We start from the raw sequence: 14313 nt of genomic DNA, 5'->3' as shown, positions 1-14313 counted from the left end.
TAATTTTAACAATGCGTTTAGTAGTGTGGTTTTTATGCCTGTGGTTTTTGTTTCTGCCACATAATATTCATTCCTCTAAGTAGCTTTCAAACTTTCATTATGGAAATTACACAGAAAACAGAGGAAGTGTAATACACACTTCTCCAAATCTGGCCTTACCCTATTTCAACTACCTCTTTCCCACCATCCCTGTGGAACAGTAATGACTGGGTTATAGCAAAGCAAATTCCAGCTAATGCATGGTTCCACTTGTCATTCCTTTAATGTATAGCTTTAAATCATGACTTTAAAAAAAAAAAGCCACAGTATTGTTATGCATCCTAAAAGAGAAGAGCATTAATGTCTAATACCGTTGAAGTTCATAGCTGATATTCAGATGCCTTTCTTCTTCCACCTGTTGTTTTTACATTGATTTAGAGAGAGTGTGTGTGTTCCATCCCCTACTTGCTGTGAATCAACCTCATATTTTCTTCAAGAAAACGACAGCAGGGTATAGTATTACATGCCTATAGTACAGGCTACTGTAGAAACAGAGGTGGGAGGATTGCTTGAGGTGAAGACTTTGACATCACCATCACAACACAGAAAGACCCTGTCTCGAAATAAGAATTAAAATAATAAGAAGGTTTGTACTGCTTTGCTCTCTGTTGTTGTACAAAACACCGTACCCGAAAGCAATCTGAGGAGGAAAGGGCTGGTTTCCCTTGCACAGATTACAGTCTAACACCAAGGGATGTCAGGGTAGGAACATAAGCAAGAACAAACAGAAACTGTGCAGGGACACTGCCTGTTGCCTTGCTCTCAGGCTTGGGTCCAGCTATCTCTTTTATGCCTTCCAAGACAACCTTCCCAGCAGTGGTACTGCCCGAAGTGTACTGGGACCACCCACAAAAGTCACTACTCAAGGAAACTCGCCACAGACTCACCTACAAGCCAATCTGATGGAGGCATTTTCTCTGATGGGGCTCCCTCTTCCCATATAACTCAAGCTTGTGTCAAATTGACAAAAAGTACCTAGCCAACACGAGGTCTGATGTATAAATAATGATGTGTTTTATCATCAATATATTTTAAAGTTTTGTAATAGCATGATATTAATCCTTACAAGTAAAACTTCAGGGAAATTTGACAGTTTTATTGAAGTACAAAATTCAACAATTTGATGGGTTTTTAGCGAACATTTATTGCTATATAGATAATCTTATTGCAATATTGGGGTGCTTTTCATCAATATTGATGTCGTTGATATTGGGAGTAAATTTTAACCATATTTTTAATCCTAGATGTGAATTTCTTCAAAGCAAGAAGTCCGCAGAGGAAATTGCCAAGTACATACAAACCTATGAGGGATTTCTTCATGTAACGGTAATCGAAAACACACCACCATTTCCAGCAGTGTATGTTCTGAGTAATATCCGAACTGTCAGGGTGAGGGTTTCTGTTTTGTTTTCTGATGGATTCTGTGCCTTTCTCCCTTTCTCTTCTCATTCTCCTGCCTCTTGTCTGCAAAGAGGAAAACAGAAATCCTGCTGCCTTGCTAAGCTGGAGCCGCTTAGACTTGGCTTTCCAGGCTGGCTGTGGGTGGCTTCTGCCTCCTTCCTTTCCTCTGCCTGAGGCCACTCCCTAGCATCCGTCTGCTGCCTCCACGTGGGTGACAGACTCAGTCCTCTGTGGTACCTGGCAGAGGCAGGGCACTCAGAGCTGCCTCCTGCAGCTGGGTATTTAGACTGAAACCAATGAGTGTTGGGCAGTGGGAAAATCCACCCAAACTAAAGCCAAGGGAGACTGTACTGGCTGACTGACTCAGACAGCATGGGCTGAAAGTCTGGGGGAGTTCTCTCAGAGGGAGAGTTGCTCAACTGGAGAGGCCCTTCTGAGGTGAGCCCTTTCCTAAGTCTCAGTTCCTCATGAGTCACATACATCTGTGTGTGACTGCAGTTCTGTTGTTGAGCTGTCTGGTAAGAGTGGTCCTGAGAAAGTTTCCATTTCACTGATGTTTGGAACTGCATAAACATTCCCCGAGTCAGTAAAAATCAAACCAGAACGAAACAACTGCTTTGCCCAAATTCGGCTGCTCTAATGAAACACTTGGCCTCAGTGGAGGAAGTTCTTTAGTTGCAGCTTACAAATGGATGCATAATTTAAAAGTCAATCAGTCGGTAACCAAATTTCTTTCCTCAGGGAGAACATTTTGTGAATTCCTGGGTCAGAAGAGAATTACCTGTAGTATCAGGTAAAAACCTCAGACACATTGCAAACACTTTGCTTGTTCTCTCTCTCTCTCTCTCTCTCTCTCTCTCTCTCTCTCTCTCTCTCTGTGTGTGTGTGTGTGTGTGTGTGTGTGTGTGTGTGCATGTGCCACATGTATATAGATTCTTTTGAAAGCAGGGCAAGAACATCAGGTATTTTGGAGGTGGAGTAACAGGCATTTGTGAACTGTCTGATGTGGATGCTCGGAACTGAACTCAGGAACTCTGAGAGAACGTTAGTGCTCTTAACCACTGAGCCATCTCTCCAGCCCTTCTTTAAAACTTATGTTCATTAGTGATTAGTGATTTCCCTATTATGGAATGACTTTGGTTTGTTTTTCTTCTTTATTTATGAGCTGGAGAGATGGTTCAGTGGTTAATGCACCTGCTGCTCTTGCAAAGGACTCAGGTTCAGTTCCCAGCATCCTCTGGCAATTGACAACTCTGCAAGTCTGGTTTTAGAGGGTCCAGTGTCTTCCTCTGACCTCTGTGGCCACTGCACACATGTGGTGCAGTCAAACATGTAGACCAAAATAAACAAAAATTTTAAAGTAAATTAAAAAATATATACACTCAATTATTTACTTATTATTGTCTGTGTATATCCATGGGTCCCATGTGTGAAGGTGCACAAGTCAGAGGACAGCTTCTAGGAGCTGGTTCTCTCCTTCTACCATGATGGCATTAATTAAGATGTTATTAGGTTTAGTGGCAAACTTCTGTATCATGGAGCCCTTCATTGAAGTGGCTTACTTAGTTTTTAGTGCAGGTAAGCATAACTATTTAGTGTTGGTGCTGTAATGGATGCTCCCCTTAAAACAACTAAATTTTTGGATAAAATGTTTTTGGAAGCAGTTTTTAGGGTATCTCCTATCCCAGGTTGGCCTCAAACTCAAACGAGCCTTGAATGTGGCCCTCTTGCTGAGTGCTGAAGTGGAGCTTCTCAGGTGCTGGGGATGGAACCAAGGCTATTAGGAGAGCAAGCTACCCATTGACCTACATCCCCAACCCCCAAAGCATCCTCAAATGGCTTGGTGCATTGTTAAGAAATTGGGGGATGTTCACAACCAAATGAGGTGACAGATCTGAGGACATTACTTGTTTGCTTAGAATAGGTCTGGTCCTCTGGTCCCATCCCAGCACCCATGGAAAACAAAACCTAGTGTTAGGAATTTAGGTCAGTAGAGCAACTACATAGCAAGTAGGACAGGCTCCTAGTTCAGGCTGAGCAGAGTCAGGGACCTGGGGACAAGGGAGAGTGGACAGGAAGAAAGTGATCATATTACAGTAAGTAGTCTGTGGTTGACTGGGTAGGATTGTTCACCCCTGTAATTGCTGCTCTTGGAAGGAGGCGCTTATGGCCAGATTGGACTATGATATTGGGTTAGAGGCCAGTATAGGCTGCATGAGGTTAGTGCCAGTTCCAGTGTCCATGCCTGCAATCCCAGCACTAAGGGAGCTGATTTGAAAATATCATAAGTAGAAGGATAGCTTTCTAACCTAGCAAATCATTGTGATGACCCCCAGTAAACTTGGGGTTGAAGGGACGTCTCAGATGTTAAGAGCATCAGTTGTTCATGCAGAGGACTTAAGTTCCTTTCAACATGTCTACATAGTAGCAGCTTACAATAATCTGCAACTCCATCTCTAGTGGATCTGACCTCCTCTCTGGCCATCTGGTATCACTGTTGTGCATTTGTGATCCCAGGCTGGGGAGACAGAGGCATGGTTTCTGGGATTTCACATCCTAGCCGCCCTCCCTAACAACCAGGGAGAAATAGTGAAGGGTGTCCTCTGACTTCCATAGTCATGAGTCCATATATGCACATGTGCCTTCATACACTTGAACACACACAGAACTTTAAGTCCTAAGACAGATTTCTGAGATAGGTGAAGAGATCAGGTAAAGAAGGAAGCCAAAGAAAGTCTGAAGTGCCAGCCTGCTCCAAACAGAGAACACCCTGTGAGCACTAAGGAAAACTGTAGAACCTATTCCCTGTGGCCATGTGGCTTAATAGAGGTCAAACCTCAAAGAAAACATAGGTTTCTAGACTGTGAGAATCTTTTTGTTGTTAATTAAATTACTGTGTAGTATTCTCTACGTCAAAGAAATACTTAAAGCGAGAGGAAAACAACCCTCATCTAGGGTTAAATGTGAATACAAACAAGGTTTCCACTTGAGAAACTTGGGAGACCAAGGCAAGGACAATGTAACTTCAAGTCCTCATAGCATGGAAAATGCAAGAACCAGTATCCAGAGGCCAGGGTGAGGTAGAATGTCTAATGGAGATCCCCTTCCCCCACATCTGGTCATCTCAAAATGTGAGCCATCAAAATGATTGTTGTAGGGGAGCCACAGGGGAAATGACCTCAGTCTGGAAACAGGAATTGCCTCTCTATTTTGTTGTATCCTGATGCTACATGGTCAGTGGACAGTCTTAAGTTACATTTTAACACATTGATCATACACAGATATGAATAGAATGAATGGAGCACCCCAAACTTTGTTGCTCTGCTCCCGGAGTTCTAACAGGGTAGCTCTTGTATCTTTTCCTCCTTCCTGCTCTTCTAACCACTTACAGTTTTGACCCCAGCATGGATCATCAGATCCATCCACCCACACCAGACACACAAACACTCACATGTGCACCCCCACACACACAGACACACAATCACAGATATACACATGTGCACACACAGAGACTCGCTTGCATATGCACACATCCTACCAAAGCCTGCTGGTCTCACCTCCATCTTTTTATCCAAGCTTACAGCAATGACAGTGTCTTTGCTAATGAAGGACTAAGAATGGACACGTTTAAGGACTGGCCCCACGAATCACCTATGGCTGTTGAAGCTCTGGTCAAAGCAGGTCTTTTCTACACAGGTGAGTCATGTTTCCTTCTGTGTGTGTGTGTGTGTGTGTGTGTGTGTGTATGTGTGTGTGTGTGTGTGTGTATGTGTGTGTGTGTGTGTGTGTGTGTTTGCCTGCATGCAAGTACACATGCCTCATGCCTGCATGATGTCCTCAGAGTTCAGACAAGGTGCTGTATCCTGGGACTGGGGTTGCAATTGTCTGTGAGCCATCATGGGGGTGCTGGAACCAAACTTGACTCCTTTGCAAGAGCAGCCACTGCTCTCATGCTGAGCATCTCTTTAGTGTCAGTATTTAGTGTGGACCAAACATTCAAATCCTGGTACATATTTCTGTTTTCTTCACCTTTTGACATAGATCTCTTTGGGGTCCATAAGACCTTCAGTTTCCCAAAGCTCCCTAGTGTTCAGCCTCTGAACCTGGGGATTCTGCATCCACTTCATCCAACAGACATATTCCACTGGCACAGATGATCTTTTTACCACATGGTCTTAACGAATGACTCCTCTTGCCAGTCTTCCTCAAGTCTCATGGGTTACGGGCTTCTATTTCTAGTTAAATATTGCTGGCAGTGTTGTGAGGAGACACAAGTAGTTCTTCACAATCCAGCTTGCATGGAGACTCCTAAATTTGTTCTTCTGTCCCACCCCAGCTAGAATACATTCTTTCTGATTTACTCATTAAGCAACTGCCTGTTGGTTGCCTGTATCTGTGATGCCCAGTAAATCTGAACATCTGGAGTTGTCTTGTGAGTTGGTGAACAGGTGTATGTGCTGTAGAACTGACCCCATTCCTTTTCTAGGCAAAAAGGACATCGTCCAGTGTTTCTCCTGTGGAGGATGCATGGAGAATTGGAAGGAAGGTGATGACCCAATAGAAGATCACACCAAGTTTTTTCCCAAGTGAGCAAAATGACTTCTCCTGACTATGAAGTGCTTCCACTGTTATTCCCTCACTGTCCATGTCTTACCTGTGTGTGGTTTCTGCCTACTCTTGTGTTCTTGCTGTGAAAGACACATCATTATGGCTTCATCCCTTGTCTCCCATGACACCTTCCCTGTCCAGCTTTTTTCTCTTCATAGTTACATCTTGGTTTGGGTTGGGTCAGTATACAGTCTTTAAAGACAGGGTCTCTCTATGTCCCAGACTATCACAGAAATGCTATCCTGCCCAGGTAGGACTTGAACCCATGACCATCCTGCCTCATTCACCCAAGTGCTGGCATTGCAGAGGGCTGCTACCATATCTGGAAATTCCATGCCTTTCTGATTGTGTTTTATTACAAACTAGTCTTCCTCTTCTCCTCCTTCTGGAATCCTTTAGTGTTTTCTATTTCTGCTGTCTGAGACATCCCAAGTGGTTTTCTTTTTCCATCGATGGGGATGGATACAATGACTTGGGCACTCTAGGCAATCCCTTACTATTGAGTTACTCTCTCCCTCTTTTCTACCCATCTTCAAGGTTATTTTCATTTCTCTTCCACACACCAGTGTTCAGCTGCAGAATGAAATTTGTTGTTTTTGCTTAGTAATTAGAATCTTCAAAGATAATATCACTGTATGTAGCTTGAAAATTGGGTACTTCTGGGCACAATGGTCTACACATGAAATCCTAGCTCTCTGAAACATGAAGGAAGAAATCCAGTTTTCTTTTATATTAAATGCTTTAATATGAATCATCCCAAATCAATTTATTTCAAAGCCCAGCACTTGTAACTGAGGAACAAGTCTTTTGCCCTGGTTTCCCTTAGAAGGCATGAAAGTCTGCAACTTGGTGTTTGCAGTCTCTGTTGAGCTCTACAATTGTGTTCTGTGTGCAGCCAATGCTTACCTAAAGTTGATGGAAGCTGATGAAGTCTAATTACTGAACTTTAAAACTAAAGTTTTAAATAATTATCTGACCTTGAGGTGGAATGGTAATAATATCCCAAATCCTTAAAATATTCTTATAAAAGTGTTTTATTATTATACATTAACAATATATAATAGTGATATTGTCATATATATACATTGTGACAAATATATATTTATATAACAGTGTATAACAACTATATGTTCACTATCATCTTCCTATTAGCCTCTCTTATCTCCCTCTGAACACCTTAATCCCCTCCCTTCTAAAATCACCTGTTGCAGACCAGTCCAGTTCTACATAGCAAGGCTTATTCTCCACTTAAATAAGTAAGTAGAATATTACCATCTAACTTTGATGATGGTTGCCAGCAGTGGTTGTATTTAACACTTGGTCTAAAATCTATCAACGGAAATTTGTTTGAGTTACAAACCAGCATGTTGTTATGAGTAACTAAATATTTACATATCTGGTTTAAAGGATAATAACAATAAAGGGGCCTATGAGCTAAGCACTGTCAGGAAATAAATGTCCCTCAATGCTTTAGAAGACCCCTATGGACATCACCAGGTCATAGTCGATGCTGGTCCTCATCCAGGGGTAAATATGGTCATGATTTACACACACACACACACACACACACACACACACACACACACACACACACACGCACAGAGACAGAGACACCCACACAGAAACACATACACATAGACACAGGTAGACACACAGATACAGAGAGAGACACACAAACACATAGACAAACACACAGATGCATACATACAGACAGAGATACACAGTCACAGTCATACACACACATTCACCTTTAGCTTTGCCTGCTCTTTTGTTATTTATCCCATTTTATTCTTTTTCTGCTGTGTGTGTGTGTGTGTGTGTGTGTGTGTGTGTGTGTGTGTGTATGTAAGAGAGAGACAAGATTTTACTATGTGTACAAACTGAGTTCCAGGACAGCTAGGGTTACACAGAGAAACTTTGTTTCAAAAAAGAAAGAAAGAAAGAAAGAAAGAGAGAGAGAGAGAGAGAAAGAAAGAAAGAAAGGAAGGAAGAAAGAAAGGTGTTACTAAGTAACTGGTCTTGATTTGCTCTATAGCTCAGATTTTGCTTGAACTCACCTGCTCCTGTCTCAGTCTCATGAATACTAAAGCACAGGCATGTGCTATCATAACACCTGGCTTCCCTCCTCTTCTTGTCCGGTGAGGGGTGCTGAAAGAGGGGTCCTTGAGACATGGTCTCACATAACCCAGGATGGCCTCAAACTCAATGTTTAGGATGACGTTAATCACTTAATCCTACTGCCTTCCCCTCCCAAGTGCTGGATTCCAGGCTTGCTCCACCACACCCAGGTTTTCTTTAGAGACAGCACAGCTAGTGACAGATCTCAGTCATGTTCCCCCTTCTGGGGAGAGGTTGGCCCGACCTTGTGTGCTCTGGTTCCAGTAACCACAGACAAGAGAGGCTGAGTGTGATGGTCTTACTGTTCAGCAAGCAGTGTTTTAGAGCACTTCACCCCTCCTTCCCTGATTTCCAGGAGAGTGGTGGGAACGGGTGAGGTGCTGCCCCAGCAGTGATCAGGGTGGCCCACAGAGGAGATAAGGAGTCAGAGAAGGGGAAAGGGGAGTGAATCAGGTGAGGTGGTCGGGATTCTCCCAGCTCTGACTAGCAATCAGATTGTGTCTTTATACAGGTTTCACAGAACAAAGAAAGACTAGTGGTTATCCCACAAGTATAGACTGTGTGCTTGATTTTTCAATACGTATCTAGGATTACACGTTCAGTCACAATTAGAAAATACAAACATAACAGATTTTGTCTTTTATTATCAGCCCTTTAAGTCCAGATTAAAAATCTAAAGCATTTCTCCTCCAGAGCAAACACATTTTTAAAAAAAAATTTTTTTTCTTTTTTTCGGAGCTGGGGACCGAACCCAGGGCCTTGCGCTTGCTAGGCAAGCGCTCTACCACTGAGCTAAATCCCCAACCCCTTAAAAAATTTTTATTAGGTATATTTTTTATTTACATTTCAAATGTTACTCCCTTTCCCAGTTTCCTGTCCATAAGCCCCCATTCCCTCTCCTCCCCCTCCCCCTCCCCCATATGGGTGTTCCCCCCCATTCACCCCCCTAACCACCCTCCGACATTGCCCTGCACTGAGGGTCCAACCTTGGCAGGACCAAGGGTTTCCCCTTCCACTGATGCCTCAACAAGACTATTCTCTGCTACAAATGCAGTTGGAGCCCAGGGTCAGTCCATGTATAGTCTTCAGGTAGGGTTTAGTCCCTGGAAACTCTGGTTAGTTGGTATTGTTGTTCTTATGGGGTTGCAAGCCCGACTTGAGGATGTTGTAGGATGGGTAATACTGCCCGTGACCCTTCCTCCTCAGCAGACTGCAAAGCCTCTTCTAGAAATGGGAAAGGCAGGCAGCAGGGAGGAAGTCAGTTTCAGCTTGATCCCTCTTGATCCCGAGAGCAACGTGCATTGTGTGTTCAGCCATAGAGCTGTGGTTCTGACTTGTTTTGTGAGACAGGGTCTCTCACTAACCCTGGAGCTTCACTATCAGACTTGAATGGATCTCTAGGAAGCCCCTGGGATCTTCCCATCTCTCCCTTTCCAGCACTAAGATTAAAGTCACTGTGCCCATTGCCTAGCTTTTTACATAAGTTCTGGAAATTTAAACTCAGTTCTTCATGTTCATCCAGCAAGCACTTGCCCAGTGTGCCATCTCCAAGCCCTGGATATGATAACTTAAATTTAATTTAATTGTGTGATATCTGGGTTTTTATACTTGACATAGATTCTATGTTGTTGGCACACTTGAATCTTGTGTTTGTTTGACACTCTGACCATATAACATATTATTCCTAATTAAATTATATGTTATGTAGATTGTTTAGGTAATTTTTACTGTGTTTTGTTCTCTTTCCAAGAATGTATGGAGTTTTCTCAATATTGACTCAGAAAGTATTTTGACTTTGTTTTATTTGGGTAATGTGTGTTTGCGTGTGCAAGTATGTGCAATGCATGTACCCCATACAGGCCAAAGGGAAACGGAGAGGATCCTTTTCTTTAAGTCCGCATTTTGTTCCCTTGAGAAAGGATCTCTCCTGGAACCTGGAGCTGAGCAGGATTCAGCAGGCCCTAGTGATCTTGTCCCTGCTCCCAAGTGTTGGTTGCTATTTTTAGTCTTTCAGCTCATCTTAGCTGGATCATGGACAGACAGTAACTCTGTTCTCACCCCAACACATTCCCCAAATATCCTTACCAATAGTTTACAAACCACATTGGTTACATTATTGAAAGCCACAGACTGAATGTTCACACAGCGCAACACTGACAGAATCACTGCAAATGTCAGCTTTCTACTTCATTCTTGGCCTGAATCTTCATGTTTTCTAAAGAGCTAATGAAAACACATAACTGCACAGAACCATTTTATGACTTTTCTCTCCTCTGCATAGCTGTGTATTTCTTCAAACCCTGAAGTCCTCTGCAGAAGTGATTCCAGCCCTTCAGAGCCACTGTGCACGTCCAGAAGCCATGGTAATGAACACTCCTCACTTCTAACTCAGCAGCACATAACCATGTGATCAGACACTGTTGTGAACAGCACTTGCCATCTGTAAATGTATCGTGCTTAAGGAAATTCTACAAGTATCTAAGAAGCACTCTCAAGTGTTGTGTGCAGACAGGGGCTTCACAGTGAATGAGAGCTCCATGAAACACACACTCCACCCCTTCTCCTGTATGAATTCTGTTGGTGAAATTCCTTCAGCCTCATTCCTGATCAAGATCCAGGCTACCTGGACCCCATCTGCAATCTCTGGAGGGCAGTGGGCTTGACTTCTTACTTCTTTTGAGATGGGCAAGGCAAGCTTCATTTTGTTTAGGACAGGTTCTCACTGTGTAGCTCAGGCTGACTTTGAACAAATTCCAGACTCTCTGGGAATTTGTTATCCTCCTGCTTCAACCTTCCAATTGCTGGGATTATGAGTGTGTGCCACCATTCCTATTTGTTTCTGTTCTTTACTGCAATCGAGGAGCTCAAACCCAAGGTCTCGTGCATGCTAGGCAAGGACTCTATGACTGGGCCACATCCCTGGTCTGCACGTGTACATCTTTAAGGAAAGCAACCGGGAAGCAAAGTCAGGAACTCGGATGACATTCTAAGCACTGCAGGTTTCTCGTAATACAATCTACCAATTCACTGGTGACACAGTCACCTCATATTGTCATAAGGATAGGTGTGCTGGTTCTCATGCCATAGAACAGAGAACGACATGGTGACTCATGCCTGGAAAACAGCAGTCTCGAAGCTGAGGCAGGAGAATTCTTAGGAGTTCAACATTAGCATGGACAATAGTATAAGACAGCACCTCAAACAACAGAACAACAACAACAGCAACAACAACAAAGCCCACAAACAAAAATGAAGGAATAAAGGAAAACAAAAGAGCTTAGCGGCCCTCGTTGACTTGGTAAATCTCTTGTATTTTGAATTTTTATTTCCATTAATTAATTGATGGAGCCTGAATTGGCTGGTTTCCCCTCCCTCATCTTCTTGCCCCACTCCTCTACCCCCCAATCTACTCCTCTTTTGTTTCTCTTCAGAGAAAAAGCTAGGCCTCCCATGAATATCAACCAGCCTTGGCACATTGGGTTGCAGGAGGACTTGGTATATCTTCTCCTTTTGAGGCTGGCCCGGGAGCCCAATATGGGGAATGGGTCCCATAGGCACGCAACCGAGTCAGAGATGATGCTTCCTCCTGCTGTTCGTTGTCTCACATGAAGACCAAGCTAGACCTCTGTAACATACGTGCCGAGGACACATTCATGCTGTCTGGTTGGCAGGTCAGTCTCTGTGAGCCCGTATGAGCCCAGATTCATGGATTCTGTAGGTTTTCTTCACTAACCTTGTCTCCTTAGGCTCCTTCAATCCTTCCTCCGTCTCCTCCACAGGATTCCCCAAGCTTTCCCTAGTGTTTAGCTGTGGGCCTCTGCAGTTGTTTCCACCTCATGCTGGATGAAGTTTCTTTGATGACAGTTATGCTAGGCTCCTGTTTGCAAGTATAGCCTAATATTGTTAACAATGTCATGGTGGGCTTTCTCTCATGGTATGGGTTTCAAGATGGCGCAGTCACTTGTTGAGCACTCCTTAAATTTCCATGCCATCTTTACCCCCGCACATCGTGTAGGCAGGACAAATTGTAGTTTGAAGATTTGTAGCTGGGTTGGTGTCCCCAGTCTCTCTGTTGGAAGTCTTGCTTCATTACAGGAGAGGGCCAGTTCAGGCTTCATATCTCCCACTGCTAGGAGTCTTAGCTGGGGTTCCCTGCATGGATTCCTGGGAGTTTCCTTTGCCGTAGGTTTCTAGCTCATCCCAGAGATGTCACTTCCATTGACGTTATCTCTTCCAGTACTCTCTCCCTTTGTCCTCTCCCACCTGATCCCTCCTGCTCCCATTCCCACTCCCACGCCCACTTAGTCCCCTCCCCTCATCCACTCATGACCTCTGTTCTGTTTTCCCTTCTCAGTAAGATTCACAAAACCCTACTTGAGCCTTCCTTCTTATTTAGCTTCCTTGGGTCTGTGGATTTTAGCATGGTTGTTCCTTACTTTATGGCTAATGTCAACTTACAAGTAAGTGCATGCCATGTCTGGGTTACTTCACTCAGGACGATCTTTTCTAGTTCCATCCATTTGTCTGCAAATTTCATGATGATGTCATTGTTTTGAATAGCTAAGCAATATACCATTGTGTAAATGTACCGCATTAGCTTCATCCATCCTTCTATTGGGTGAGATCTAGGTTGTTTCCAGTTTCTGGCCATTATGGATGAAGCAGCTATGAACATAGTTGAGCAAGTGTCCTTGTGGTAGCATGGACCATTCTTGGGCTATATGCCCAGCCCAGGAGTGCTATAGTAGGATTTCGAGGTAGATCTATTTCCAATATTCTGAGAAACTGCCAAAGTGGTTTCCCAAGTGAACTGTACAAGTCTGCATTCACATCAGCAATGGAGAAGTGTTCCCCTTGCTCTACACCCTCAACAGTATGAGCTGCTACATGAGTTTTTGATCTTAGTCATTCTTGGGGCTGTAAAATGGAATCTCAGTGTCATTTAGATTTGCATTCCCCTGGTTGCTAAAGATGTTGAGTATTTCCTTAGATGCTTTTAGGCCTGTAGGGGTTTCTCTGTCTAGAATTCTCTATATTCCCATTTTGATTTGTTTATTTGGTGTGTTGATGTCTAGTTTCTTGAGTTGTTTATAAATTTTAGTTATCACCCTTTGTCAGACTGTAGTTGGTGTCGCAAGTGCAGGGGGTGAAGCTGAGCTACAAGACATCCCCCTAATAGACACAAGACCTTCAACTCTGAATAAAACTAGCTGTAGTAAGATGTTTGGAGTCCCAGAAAAAGAAAAGGGAAAAAGTGTGTGCATAGAGGCTCATTTCAGTCGGGAAATGGAGAAAGGAGGATGAAGTCTTACCCTGGGCTACATAGGGAATTCCAGGCCAGCCTATACTACGTGCTACTCTCTCTTACTCAAAACAAGTGTGTGTGTGTGTGTGTGTGTGTGTGTGTGTGTAATAATTCCTTCTGCATCCATCCCAGTGTCTGACATATGCATGTTAGGAGATTTAACTAATGACTAAGGGTGAAGGCAGTGCTTAACGGTCTTTCAGGACTATTCTGGTTATAGATGATACAATTTTAAATAGCCACAAGAGCTCCCTATAGAGAGGATGCATGGTACCATCCAGGAACACACTCTTGCAGATGTCTGAGGTTAACCCTTTAGTGTGTGGAGCACTCTCCCTTCAATCAGCATTGAGTGTAGGGTGTTTTGAGGAGATGTTGGTTCTCAATGATAACATAGAGTCCAAACTTAATTTAAAACCAAGTTTTGACGTAATATATGATTTATCGTTCAAAGGAAACCACAAGTGAAAGCAACCATGAGGATGGAGTGGCAGTTCATTCTTCTGTAGCTGGTAAGAACTAGAGAGTACCATGGGATTATGGGTATTTGTACACAGGATTTGAAAGGAAAGTGTATTCGTGGTTGTCCAGGGAACCTCTAGAGAGGAGAGAGCTCAGATGAAGGGAACTGTGGATAGGGAGTGATCATTCCTGGGACTTCCTGAGAGTGAATGCAGGATGAATAACAGAGTCCCTGTGTCACACCCAGACCAGCCAGCATTAAAGGCACCACACAGCAAGCAGGCCTCCTGAGAGCTTAGAAGTGAGACTAGGGTGACAGAGTGTTCTTAAGAATACTGCCCAATTCCCCAGGTCAAGGAGGAGGCTTGAACATCATTCTG

At 43.5% G+C, this 14313-nt stretch overlaps 1 protein-coding gene across 5 annotated transcripts in view; it reads left to right on the top strand.

Moving 5' to 3' along the window:
- Positions 1–14313, top strand: part of Naip6 (NLR family, apoptosis inhibitory protein 6) — a 40716-nt gene that overhangs the window by 9481 nt on the left and 16922 nt on the right. For all 5 annotated transcript variants that reach the window (XR_015658387.1, XM_087615606.1, XM_087615603.1 and 2 more), the window contains 6 exon segments: positions 1284–1365; positions 2182–2233; positions 5017–5136; positions 5927–6026; positions 10448–10529; positions 13926–13983. Coding sequence is in view for 4 of the 5 variants with exons in the window: in XM_087615606.1 (XP_087471732.1) it covers positions 1284–1365; positions 2182–2233; positions 5017–5136; positions 5927–6026; positions 10448–10529; positions 13926–13983 (494 nt within the window). In the remaining variant the exon portion in view is untranslated.

Source organism: Rattus norvegicus, chromosome 2 (genome assembly GCF_021556685.1).
Source record: "Rattus norvegicus strain SHRSP/BbbUtx chromosome 2, alternate assembly SHRSP_T2T, whole genome shotgun sequence".
NCBI lineage: Eukaryota > Metazoa > Chordata > Mammalia > Rodentia > Muridae > Rattus > Rattus norvegicus.
This window is presented reverse-complemented; position numbering and strand designations above follow the sequence as displayed.